We start from the raw sequence: 12,643 nt of genomic DNA, 5'->3' as shown, positions 1-12,643 counted from the left end.
GCAGGTGTTGTCGATCATAACATCTGTGATAGGAAGCGGGAACTCGTCCTTTGGACAGGTTGCGTTAAGGTCACAAAAGTCGATGCATATACGGACCTTACCGTTTTTCTTGGGTACTGGGACAATGTTGGCCACCCAGTCCGGATGTTGCTCTTCCCTAACGAAACCTGAGTCTATAAGCTTTTTAACTTCTGACTCAATTGATTCCATTATCTCTGGACGAAACCTGTGTTGTTGTTGTTTAACGGGTTTTGCATCCGGATCGATGTTAAGACGGTGCATGACAACCTTCAGGTCAAGGCCAGGCATATCTTCATAATTCCAAGCGAAGACATCTATATACTCTCTGATGAGAGATATAAGGTCCTCTTTTTCGGATGATGATAAATCTTCAGCTATAAAGATGGGCTTGGGGTTAGACTCATCTCCCATGTTTACCTGGATCACTTTATCTTCGGTGGGTGGTTCGCGATGTTCAAAGCACATATCCCACAAGATGTTGAGGCGTTTGATCCAAGGGTCATTTATTGATTCGATTAATCCTTCATCACCCCCTGCGTCTTCATCTGGATGACTAATTGAAACCATGTTCACAGTCAGATTTTTAAAGAAGGGTCCGACACCGATGTCAGATTCCCAAGAAGATGTTCCGGATGAATAGTTCTGACGCAGATAGTTACTGATTTCATTTTCTGAGGCAGGGGGAGTTGTGACATAACCTAAGCCTCTTCCGGTTTTTTAATAATAATCCGGAGGTTTTCCTTCAGGGGTGAGAGACATTCGAATCGGTGTTCGTCTTCCTTTCCCGAAGTTCAAACCCTGTTTCTCATTAAAGTTATACCCCATTCGTTCCATTAAATGTATAGAATTGGGTTCGTGATAATGGAATTGGGGAACTCCGTCATCTTCCTCTGAACTTCCTCGTTTGAGTGGTTCAGGTTTGACTTTACCAAAACAGATAGGCTTATGACCTTTCCTTTTGGATGGGACTTTGAAGAAAGTCTTCCGTGCATCTTCTACTTCTTCATCTGAAGCGAAGGATGACTGAATTGGCAAGGTGAACGATGCCTCTGTGCACAGTACGTGCCAAGGGTTGGTACCTGAATTAAGATCATTCTCTATTTGTTTATTTTTAGAGGAGACATCAGACAAGTACGCCAAAATAAAATCTTCATTAATGCACCACTCGCCCTCGCTCGGTACATTATTATTACTCTCATCCTGACCCATTACATCGAAATTTAACTCCCATGGACAATCTTCATCAGGATCTGGTTCAGTATCAGCTTCATTACCACTGTCCACATCTTCCTTCTCCTGGGACTCCAGATAGAAAACGGAGTCGGTGTGGAAGTTTTCCGCTCCTCGGAAGGGGTATTTTTCCGCAATTAAGGTTCGGACTTCCCCCTCATCGTCGGCGTACTTCATGACCTGATGCAGTGTAGATGGGACAATACGGTTTGCATGTATCCATGGTCGTCCTAGCAAAAGATTGTAGGACGTGTCCGCGTCTATGATATAACAATTCACTTCGGACTTAAGATCTCCGATCTGGCATCTGAGCTTGATCTTTCCCAGGGGCCGAGTGCTATTAGCGTTGAACCCGAAGATGGTAGTCTGAGTAGTGTTCAGTCGATGCATAGGAATTCCTAAGACCTGCATGACCCTATAAGGCATGATGCTGAGTGCTGAGCCTGGATCTACTTGGACACGACTGATTTCGGAGGATCCAATATACCTCGTGTAGTACAACGGTCTGTCGTGCTTGTGTTTGACCTGCATGTCCTCCTGTGTGAATGATATGTAGGGTAAACTCCTCGCCGCTTGCAGACATTGCCGACAAGTTTGATCTTCAGAAGCTTCGGGAATTGGAGTGACTTGGGTGATGAAGCTCTCCGTATTCCTTAAAGCTTCGATCAGAGCTTCCTTGGTGGTTTTGGACAACCTTAAGAGCTCATATAGCGTAATTCTGGCCGGTATGTTGGCCAACTGTGCCATAACATTGAACTGGAAGGGAGCGCTTGATTCTCCAGACTCCTGGTGGAGGTTTTTGTTGAATCGAAGCTCCTTTTGTTTTTCTTTATCAACTGGCTTTTTTGGGACAGAACCCCCAGCGTCTTGGGGTTGTTCCTCAATCTCTTGAGCGTTTTGATTGTAATCCCTCAAGTAAGCTTTTCCTGACCGAGTGCCAGGGTTGTCTCCTGGGTATGCTGCCAGGACGATCCTCTCCTCTTCTGAATCAGTAAGAGGTTTGAGGTGATCATCATTTTCAATAATGGAGGGGCTAATCATATTGGAAGACTTAGCCTTGCCTCCCTTCTTTTTGGACGAGGTATTCGTCCACTGTTGGTCTCCCACTACTTTTGAGGTAGTGAGTGGTACCAACCCCCTGTCTTTCTGACTATGCAAGTCAGCATTCTTCAAGTGCATTTCTCCCTTACGAATGAGAATAACGTCATTCACAGTTACTACTGGAGGAAAGTCACCGAATTGGACCGCTACCATATTAGTGGATACGATCTTCTGCTCGGGTTTCAAAGTGAGCACATTAGCATTTACCAAATTCTGCAAAATGTCTTTGAAGACATAGCATTTTCTGATAGGATGTCCAAGGAACCTGTGATAACGGCAATAGTTGGGGTCATCCACCTTCCCTGCTTCATCCGGCTTCCTGACTTCAGGCAACTGCAGTTTGTTGTTCTTTCGGAGCAATTGGAATAAGGTATCCACATGCTCTTCTTTAAACGAATATTGCTTGGGCGCTCTTTGTTGATTTGGCGCCTTGCCTTGCTTAGTAGGCGGTGGCACTCGCGTGTAGTCAGCTGTTAAAGTCTCCTTTCCCTTAGACCGCTGAGCGTTGTTCTGGTTGCGTTGCTGCTGCGGCTTGGGTTGCGGCTCTTCTTCAGCTTTAACTCGCGCTACTATCTCTTCAGCTTGTTCTCCTTGTGAAACTAGTTGTCTCCAGGAGCGACACTCCGCTACCCCCATCTGAGCAAGGAGTTGGGTCTGCAAGTTGTGCCTGCAAGTTTTAACCAAAGTTGATTGGTTCATACCTGAAGGACATCGCAGGGCCATGCTGCGGAATCTCTCAACATAGGTCTTGATGGACTCTCCTTTCTTTTGCTTAGTGACGAGAAGAGTCGGGACTGAGACCTCTGTGTCGTCTTCGAAGAACCTGGCCAAGAATAGTCTTTCCAGGTCTACCCATTTCTGGATAGATCCGGCAGGCAGTTTCATGAACCATTCGAAAGCGACACCCTTGAGGGTACCGATGAATAGCCTGGTCAGGATGGCGTCGTTTGCTACCACATCTCCAGTTTGGGATTTGAAGTAGTAAATGTGCTGATTCGGCGATCATGTGCCATCGAATGGTTGCAAGGTAGGGGCCTTAAACTTTGGTGGGTAGGGAGCCGTATTCCACTCAGCAGGGTAAGGCCGCACTACTCCTTCTTCACGGAGCTCGCTTCTATTGGCAATTGCGTTGAGGCGAGCCTCCAGTTCATCCACTTTAGCGGACTGGGGATGCAGCTCTTTTTCCACCTCTTTCTCATTTTCAGAAGATGAATCCAAATTGTGAGTCTCACGATCTGAATGTTCGTGCACTTTCTGCTTTCCCTTTGACATAGTTCTCCGGGAAGACTCGGGTTTTTGGCCTTTTTCAGCGAGAAGCTGAGCCAACATCTCCTTTAATTGGAGAAGTGTCTCTTGTTGCGTCTGGAGCATGACATGATGTTCGTCCACTCTTTTGGCTATGTCCTCGGGGTTTCCCGCCATGTAAGCAGAAACCTCTTGTGCTCCGACAGAGCTTGAAGATTGAGATTCGGCTATTGCCGAGTGTTCATCACTTGTTGTAATGCCTTGGGCTAACTTTTGATAGTTAACCGGGCGAATAGCTCATGTCCGCGTCCGAGTATACCGATATACTCCTTCGAATTGGTCACAAATTTCCCTAACAGTTGGGGAATGACTTCTTTGCGACCCGTCAGAATCGGAATGCGAGGCTTTTCCTCTGCTGATCATGTTGATGGTGACCTCGGGGTATTCCGCTTCAGCCGTCTTCTTTTTGTATCGGCGTTATCGTTTGGCAGGCCTAACGACATTCGTCAACCTGTCGAACACAGACTGCCGAGGCGTGGATGCACAACAATGGCATTCTGACAAGACTGCCGATATAAGCCGCTCACATTGGCATGAGTGAGCTGCTTGTACTGTTGGTTTTCCTCTCGACAATAATTCCCGCAAATCAGGAACTTGGGAGGAAACTTTCCCCGGGTGTGGAGGCGGAGATGAAACCCCCTGCCCTTGGGTGGGTGAAATTGGTTCTTGTCGAACGTGGATTTTGAAACCACGCTGGCTTTTCTGAACCTGGCGGACCTCTTGAAGATCGCGTTCTTGAAGAACAACGCTAGGGTCGCGTTCTTGAAGAATAACGCGAGGGTCGCGTTTAGTTTTGTAAACATTAGGCCAAGGTCTACGTTTAAATGATGAAACAGACCCCTGAGGGTCATGTTTTGGTTAAACGCGCCCCTGATGGTCGCGTTTAGTTGGTGGAACAGACTTCTGAGAGTCATGTTCTTTTGGAACGCGTACGTGAGAGCCGCGTTTGTCTTTGGCAGCTTCCTTCTGAGGGCTGCGTTTTGAAGTAACAACGCGCCATTCAGGGTCGTGTTTCAGCTATATCAGCCGAGGCTCGTAGTCGGGCTCATTGCCACGAAGCGAACGTTCTGTTTTGGGAACGCTAGGCTCGGGTAAAATTTCAGAAACGCTATCTTCGTGTTGGGCCAACATTCGGCTTTCACGCAGGTGTGCTCGTCGTATGGATCTGCTCCTGGCCGAAGGAGAGGGCTTTCTTCGGCGTTTCAACAACAGAGTTGATCTCCTTAGAGATCTTGCGGACATCGCGTTTAGCCTTGGAGCTAAGCGATCCCGAGGATAATGCCTCCTCGTACTTTGCTTGATCAAACTCTACGACGAGAGTTTCTACAGTCGTTCCCATGAGGTGGACGTCGGACTGCGCCACCACTTCTTCATCGGAAAAGCTAGTCCCCAGCAGAGTCGCCATCTTTTGTATGTTGGAAAAATTGCAATGAAAAGAACAAAAGAAAATTGACTTGTATTTCTTTGATTCCGATTACAATTCGATTACAAAAGAGAAGAGAACGAATTTGGTTCTCTCCTTTGTTTAAAACTGGGTTCTTCAAGGTAGCGATGGAGTGCCTCATTCGATTGTTCGCATCGAATTTGCTCTCCGTTGACGATCCGACCGTCTTTTATCTCGTGGGAACGATGAACTTCTGTAGAAAAGTTTTATGAGTAACTCTTGTACGAGTTTTAAGAACTCTGAACGAGTTAAAACTCCGTGAATAGAGTTGTTAGAACCGAAAATTCGGTTAATGACCAAGTAGATATTCTGTTGTTGAAAAATCTTTTCGGTTTTGATCTTCTGGACTTGATTCAAAAATCCTATCTCCAAGGGTTTTTGCCTCTCTCACGCCTCTCTGTGCAGTTGAGATCCTGAAGATCTAATTTGCTGCTTCTTCGTACCAAAAAACCAGCCCTTAACTCAGTTGAGTTTGTTGAGTTTTTATAGGTGGATAAGAGGTTGTAACTGCCCTCTAAATCCGCTCCTAAGTGGGTGTGATTTCCTCAGATCGTGGGGAAACAGTTCTGAAACCGTTCGACTCGTATTCGAACGAGTCAAACGCCCAATCTAGCGTTCAGAACCCAACTTCGCCTCTTATAATTGAGACGCGAGATTGGGTGTTGGCTGAACACCAATGAACGCGAGGGTCGCTCGCGTTTGGTTTGTTATAGCTTGGAGACGCTGGGGTCGGTGTTGGCTGAACACCAATGAACACGAGGGTCGCTCACGTTTGGCTTGTTATAGCTTGGAAACGCGGGGATCGCCTGCATTCTCAAAATTGTGACGCAGGGATGACTTCCGCATTTTAGAAGGGATTGGTTGATCTGTAACCTCTTCTAAGAGCGTTGCAAGGACCGTTGCTCAGTAATCCTAGCTTTAGCTGTTGTGGAATGTGAAAGTCGTCAGATTGTAACCTTCACTGTAGATTAAGAAGACTGCTGAATAGAGTTTTCATCAGTTGTCGGAAGTGTCGTTGAATTGTAACTCTTCTCGATCTATGTGAAAAGCCCTCTATTTGCAGCTTTCGCTCGACGGCACGAAAACTATTTGATTGTAGTTTCCATTGTTGGAACTTGACGGAAATCAAACATCCATAGTGACTTTTAGACGAATATTTGCCCACAGCTCTCCACCAAGCGACTCACCAACTAAGTCCAACCTTTTATTTATAAAATCATTACACTGCTCATCAGCATCTCTAATAGTTGCTAATATTAGTCATGCTGTTGTCGTAGCCATCAAGATCAATCATCTCAGAAATAAGGCCGTGATTGTAGCGGTTGCAGAGTTACAGATACAGCAATTAAAAAGTCGTCTGATCGTAACTTCCATCTTCGGGGCTTGATGAGGATCAGCTATCTATTGTGATTTTTAGACAGCCTAAGGGGGGGTGGTTCACTTTGATCTTCACTATCCAAAGCCACAGTTGCTCAAGACATCAGCAATCACGAATAGGAAGTGATATTTACAACATTAGCCAAAAAAAACTCTTAGCATCACATCAATGCTGATACCCCGGTTCAGCAGAAGGGAGCAAAATTAATCCCAATCATATAATACTAGTGTTAGTGTGTAAACTGATATAATTCCATACAGAATGCCACCGTAAATATTGCCCACTATTTTGTCAGCGCCGATCTTCTAAAAAAGTGTATATTGCAAGTATCTTACTGTACACCAGACAGATTATTGTTTCACTGTGTACAGTAGCTTCATCCCTACGGGAAAACAAATCAAAATCCGAAGGTATATATATATTCCACAGTTCAACCAGATATAAAGAATATGCAGTTTATAGCTCGTCAAAATAAATGACGAAACAACATGGGAAAAAAATGAATTCAGGAATATGCTCAGAAGTTCGAGTTGGTGGACCGAGAGGACCGGCTGCTTGGATTAGAATTATCCCTTTTCCAAATGGCTTCTAGGTTTTGGAAACATCTCAAGGGTCTTACCTGGTGAAGGACCAAAATAGCACAAATACGAAGCATCAACTATCCTTTCTTGGTAACAAGTGTTAGGATTTAGGTAAATTCAGGGGAATCATATTCATAGAAAAACTACAAGAAAATCTACAAAAATAAAATTATCAAATAAAGTGAGTGGGAAGACAGTTAGTGAGCATCCAAAGCCTGAAACCCTGTCTGATCTCAAGTATTGACTCAACCACATAGTTAGATACTGTTTTTGGAATACATTATCTGTAACTCTATTTACTCAGCATGCATTGTGAGAAAAAGGAAAGGTGAAGCCCCATGGATGAGACTACCTCCATTTGGATTGACCCTGGAGTGCTATACAGTCATGTATCCCCACAGCCATTTTTACATACCATGCCAGGACTCAAACCTAATGTAGAAAACAGAAGCTAATCTTCTTCAGTTTGACTATGAATAGTCCACATTCAAAATCAGTGATGCCTTATGACTGTTGAAAAAAAATTGAATACAGGAGCCAAAATAGAATCTGACACATGCCAGGAACAACTTGATCTATACAAGATACTCCTTCAATGTTTCCTAAAATATAAATGCAACCCACATGTATCATACACAGGTCATAATGTATCCCAGAACAAGTTCAAATCTATCAAATACTAACAGATTCACATTTCTATCTTCTATCTACATAGTATTGATATAATTCATCCATTTTCTTATAAAGCATGTGGCTATTTTAGTAAGTACTGATTTATATACCTTGAAAACTGTTAGAATAATATTATCTCTCGAAGTTCACCATACTCCTTGGAGCAATGAAAGAGACCTTAGAAAAGGTACCAAAGCAACCCATGTTCAAATCCCACTACGCACACATTTCAAAGAGGGGTAGTGTCAAATTTACAATTTCTGCATCCGTCAATATGTACTAGCATCATTTGGTACCTGTACTCCGTACACCTACCACGCAAATATAGCCTTACCCAAGAGCCTCCTTGGCAAGTATAAGCAGAAAATATTCTACTATTTTGTTATTAACAATTACTGCAGTATTATTATTCCCATACCTATTATAGAATTATTCCCTGCTTGCAGAAGATGGTTTTATCATCAATGTGCTTATATACACCTGACCTTTAAATGTTTAGCTGTCCGGAAAGTTGATACACACATACAAAATAAGAAAATAACATGGGGGCAAACACACACTAAGGAAATGTTGAATCAAAAGAGCCTTTGGGTAGTTTATAAACTCTCCACCTTAGATAGTTGATATTATACAGCCTGCTAGCACCCCAGACAACAAATTGCCTGCAGGTTGCAGAAAAATAGAAGCTTCAAATTATCTTTGTTCACAAAAGCCAGATAGCATATATGATAGAATTATGTATCCAGTTTTATAAATAATAGAAATATCATATAACAGTGTGCAACATGTAGTAGAGATTTTGAGAGAAACACACCTTCCAACGTCTCTTATGAGCAATATGGTTCTGAATATAAGTCAACCGATCAATTATTTCTCTGAATGTAGGTCTGTCAGCAGGGTTCTCACTCCAACATTGCTCAATCAACCTGTATAGTATGGTTTCTAAGTGATGTGAATCTCTTGAATGCAATATGTGAAACACTTCAAGATACTCAGAATATAATGACATCTCACAGGAACTTCATTATGACATCAAATCAGGATATTCTTTACACTTGAAATACCAAAACAATCCAATGATGACAAACAAACTGCAATACAGGCCCTTATGGAACATACAAAGAAAGGAACGCAGTTCAGTTCAAGTAATGAACATAGCTAAATAAGTGAATATTTCTCAGAAAATGATAAGATATCGGAAAGGAATATACATAAACAAGACAAGGAGATGATTTTGAAAAAAGAAGCAATAAAGATTATTTTATTACAATAAAAGGAACTTAAGCAATAAATTCTGATCTGATACATTTAGATAAAGTAAAATGAATTCAGTAGAATATTTGATAATCTAGTAGCTCTAAATTAGAAAATAATGAATGGAATAATTAAAACAAAGTGGCAGGTCAAAAATAGAGAATGAAGTGAACGAGAACTTGCAGTAAGCTAAAATAAAAGAATATGAAAGCTACTCTAATACATACTCTTTAAGTCCATGCGAATAGAACTTGAGTGGAGCTCTAAAGGGTGGCCTCTCTTTAGAGGCAAATGCTTTTGGAACATCACTGTCAAGTTTAGTGGAAAAGGGAGGGCAGCCTTCAATCATCTGAATATATTAAAAAAAACAAAATTAAATATCCAGACTTAGTTGCGAGATATACTCCATCAAAAGAATAGCCAACTGTAGAAATTTCAAGGATTTAATTTAGTAAACTTTAACCTCACAAATTGAGCACCTTACAAATTATTATATGTGAAAACAGCTCTTGTATATTTAAATGTTTAGTAACAGAAATACTAAGATAGGTTAAACAAGTTCTCAGTAGTACCTCCTGTAGAATCAAAGAGAACGAGAAAACATCCACCTTTGTATCATACTCTTCATTTCGAAAAACCTCTGGAGCCACATACCTGCCTGTTCACAGAACAAATATACTTGACTATTAGAAGTTGAAAGGTAACTCAGAAGCTAACATAAATGATGTGGGATAATTTACAGAATTTCATAGGGATTTTTGTATGAAGACGCATAAGAAATTCCTGAAACAATCAGAAACCTAACCTAGATAAAAGTGGGAGATCATAAATATTATAATTATACCCAAATTCATAGGGAAATGGCGATAACAACTATTTAGGTTGTTATTTGACTTTTTTTTCTTTAGAATAACAACACCAGTATCCATATGTTCTATCAAAATTATTATTCCCCTCAGCAACCAGTGTTTATCCATCAAGAACAGAGATAATACTCCCAACCCTTTCCTTTCTAGCCAACTAAACAGGGGATTACTTCAGTCCTCATTGCATGTGGACATGACATCTTTCCTCATTGCATGTGGACATGACATCTTCAACAGATCATAATTAACTGAATACCATGCATAGATAAATTTCGCTAGCAATCCATTGATTAAGTACAAAGATCCTTAACATCTGAAATGGATGTAGAGAAACCACTAGTATGTGTCTCATTCAAACATTATTTCATAAAGACAAAGCAAACTTCCAAAAGGGGTAACCAGCTCTACTCTAAAGATTTTAATAATAACAAGGCTCGAACATAGTATAGCTTAAAATTGTGTATAAAGTGAAAGATTTTATCAATATAAACTGTAGCAGGAATCTTAACAGAAAAAGCAAAAACTTTGTAGAAAAGCAGAAGGCAAGGGACTGAAAAGAGTTTTTGCATGTCAACAAGCATGGATGCAAAAGAGGTGATAATAAAACGGAGAAAAGGGGGGGGGGGGGGGGGCAGGGGGGGCGATGGATTTAGAGGTGATTGATTGTGTAATAGAAACAAGATAATGTACATGAATGAAAATTGAGCCTCCATGACACGAGAACACAAGATGTCAGGCTATACACTATCTGCTTACAACCACCATCACAAAAGTAGCACAAGCACCAAAAGCAAAACGATAAGTAAACAATTCAATTTCATTAGGAAAAAGCTTTATGCAATCAAATTTTCTGGAAATAGTCCCTCTGTAGGCGCCCTTTTTAGCTATTTTATGTCTTCTGTTTTCAAGTAAAGTGAATCTTCTCTGTTCTTTACCTCACATCACTAGTCCGAATGCCTCAAACCAAATCCTACTTTCTAGATTTTGCATAGGATTGGATGTGGTCAATCCAATGCAGCCCATTGTATCAATGTCAAGAATACCAATATCTCTTGAAACTCAATTGTCAATACCATGTTTGTAGCTGCAATTTTCCCAATAGATCATCTTCGTCAAGATCATCCTATAGGCTATAGTTGGTTAGAATCCAACAGAATGGGACGAACTTATAAATTACTAGATGAAGCTTTCCTTAACATAACCAACTAAGAACTGTATGAGAATCAAACAATCTAGAAAACTTTATCAAAGTATTTTCTAGAATTATTCCTTCTTGAATTAAAATATTATCATGAATGGGATTAAAGCTTATAGCACTATGACAAGAGCTTCAACCAAGTAGGTAAACTGGAAAAACTGTGGTCCTTAATTTTCTAAATGTGGTTTATAATTGACTACTGAAGTGTAGCATAATATCAAGGTTGCTGATAGCGGATCGCGGCGCGTCGCGGCGAGGTACCGCTAAGGCTATATCGGGCTATTGCGGCGAAATCGCGGCAAATAGCGCACAGTCAAATAGCGGTCAAATTTAAATATATTTAAATATCCTAAATAATAAGAAAATTCATAAAAAAATCTAAAAATTCAATTAGTTGTAAATTTTTTGTATTATCAATAAATAACAATTAATAAGCTTGTTGTATGAATGAAACTATGAAGAAATTCAAGAAATATAGCATCATAATATGTGTGATAGCGGGTTTAGCCGTTTTTAACAACAAAAATCCACTTATAACCGCGAAAACCCGCTTTTAACCCGCTAAAATCCGCTTTTACGCGCTATTCGAATGAATAACGGATTTTTCCGCTTAAGCCAGCCGCGAAACCCCTAGGCGTAGCGCTGAAGGGCCGCGACTGCTATTCGCGCCGCTATAGCCCCGCTATTGGCCGCTATTTACAACACTGCATAATATTTTAGTTGCTTCTCACTTCTTTCAAAGAGTTACGGCTAATGGTTTCCAACATTGCACTGAACCTCTTGTGCGCTTTACGTTGCATAGGTACTTTGATAAAACCCATGCTAGATACATGTCTAATACTTTGATACTCAAACACTTGATGGATGCTTGTCACATACTTCTAATACATATCCCAAAATTTATAGTACACCCCAAGAACATAAAAAATGTATTAAAGAAAAACCAGAAACAAAGGATTTAAAAAATTACTTCATGAATGATATGGAGAAATTTTCATTCAACTTTTAGATGCATTTTATAGAACCCATCAACTTTCTTAACTTACTAATCATCGATACGACCAGAGTTAGTGTATTGTCAGGCTTAATAGTTCAACAAAATTTTGTTACAGATATATAACAATAGTTTTCACACACAATTTACACACACAATTTATACGCCTGGATTTGAATCCTCGAGTTGATTCTAATTCTTAGTGGACAAGGGACCCTAACTTTTAATGGGTCAGTCCCTGAGGCTATTCTACGATATATATAGTGGATCAAGTAAGCGAATCTTGTAGAATCCACTGTTATAAATAGTGGTAAACAGCGGCGCAATAGTGACGCTAAGAGCGTTAGCGGCCTCTTCCGCAATGCTATCACCCAATAGTGATGACATATTAAGGAGCATGCGCTTTCCGCTCGCAAACACAGCCAATAGCACTTCATAGCAGTGAATAGCAAGTGAGTGCGGGTAAAATCCGCTTTTGGTTGCTATATAAAAAACTTTTTTTAGGTTTATTTTTTTAAATTAACCCAACAGCACCCGGAAGACCCGATGTTTTCAGTCATTATTGATCGTTGTTTTTTCTCTCCCAAGTCTCCCCCTCG

General features: G+C 41.0%; 1 protein-coding gene across 3 annotated transcripts in view; it reads right to left on the bottom strand.

The window, feature by feature from the left end:
• Positions 6,779 to 12,643, bottom strand: part of LOC109842734 (serine/threonine-protein kinase STY8-like) — a 17,217-nt gene continuing 11,352 nt past the window's right edge. Inside the window, exons 9-13 of one of the 3 annotated variants that reach the window (XM_020411605.1) lie at positions 9,559 to 9,644; positions 9,214 to 9,335; positions 8,547 to 8,658; positions 8,344 to 8,394; positions 6,974 to 7,098 (exon numbers count right to left, since the gene is read on the bottom strand). In XM_020411605.1, coding sequence (XP_020267194.1) covers positions 8,371 to 8,394; positions 8,547 to 8,658; positions 9,214 to 9,335; positions 9,559 to 9,644 — 344 coding nt within the window. In that variant the 3' untranslated portion in view covers positions 6,974 to 7,098; positions 8,344 to 8,370. Of the gene's footprint in view, positions 7,099 to 8,172; positions 8,395 to 8,546; positions 8,659 to 9,213; positions 9,336 to 9,558; positions 9,645 to 12,643 lie in introns of those variants that run through there. The other 2 variants (XM_020411603.1, XM_020411604.1) reach the window with 2 other exon arrangements.

Source organism: Asparagus officinalis, chromosome 5, assembly GCF_001876935.1.
Source record: "Asparagus officinalis chromosome 5, Aspof.V1, whole genome shotgun sequence".
NCBI classification, from domain to species: Eukaryota; Viridiplantae; Streptophyta; class Magnoliopsida; order Asparagales; family Asparagaceae; genus Asparagus; species Asparagus officinalis.
This window is presented reverse-complemented; position numbering and strand designations above follow the sequence as displayed.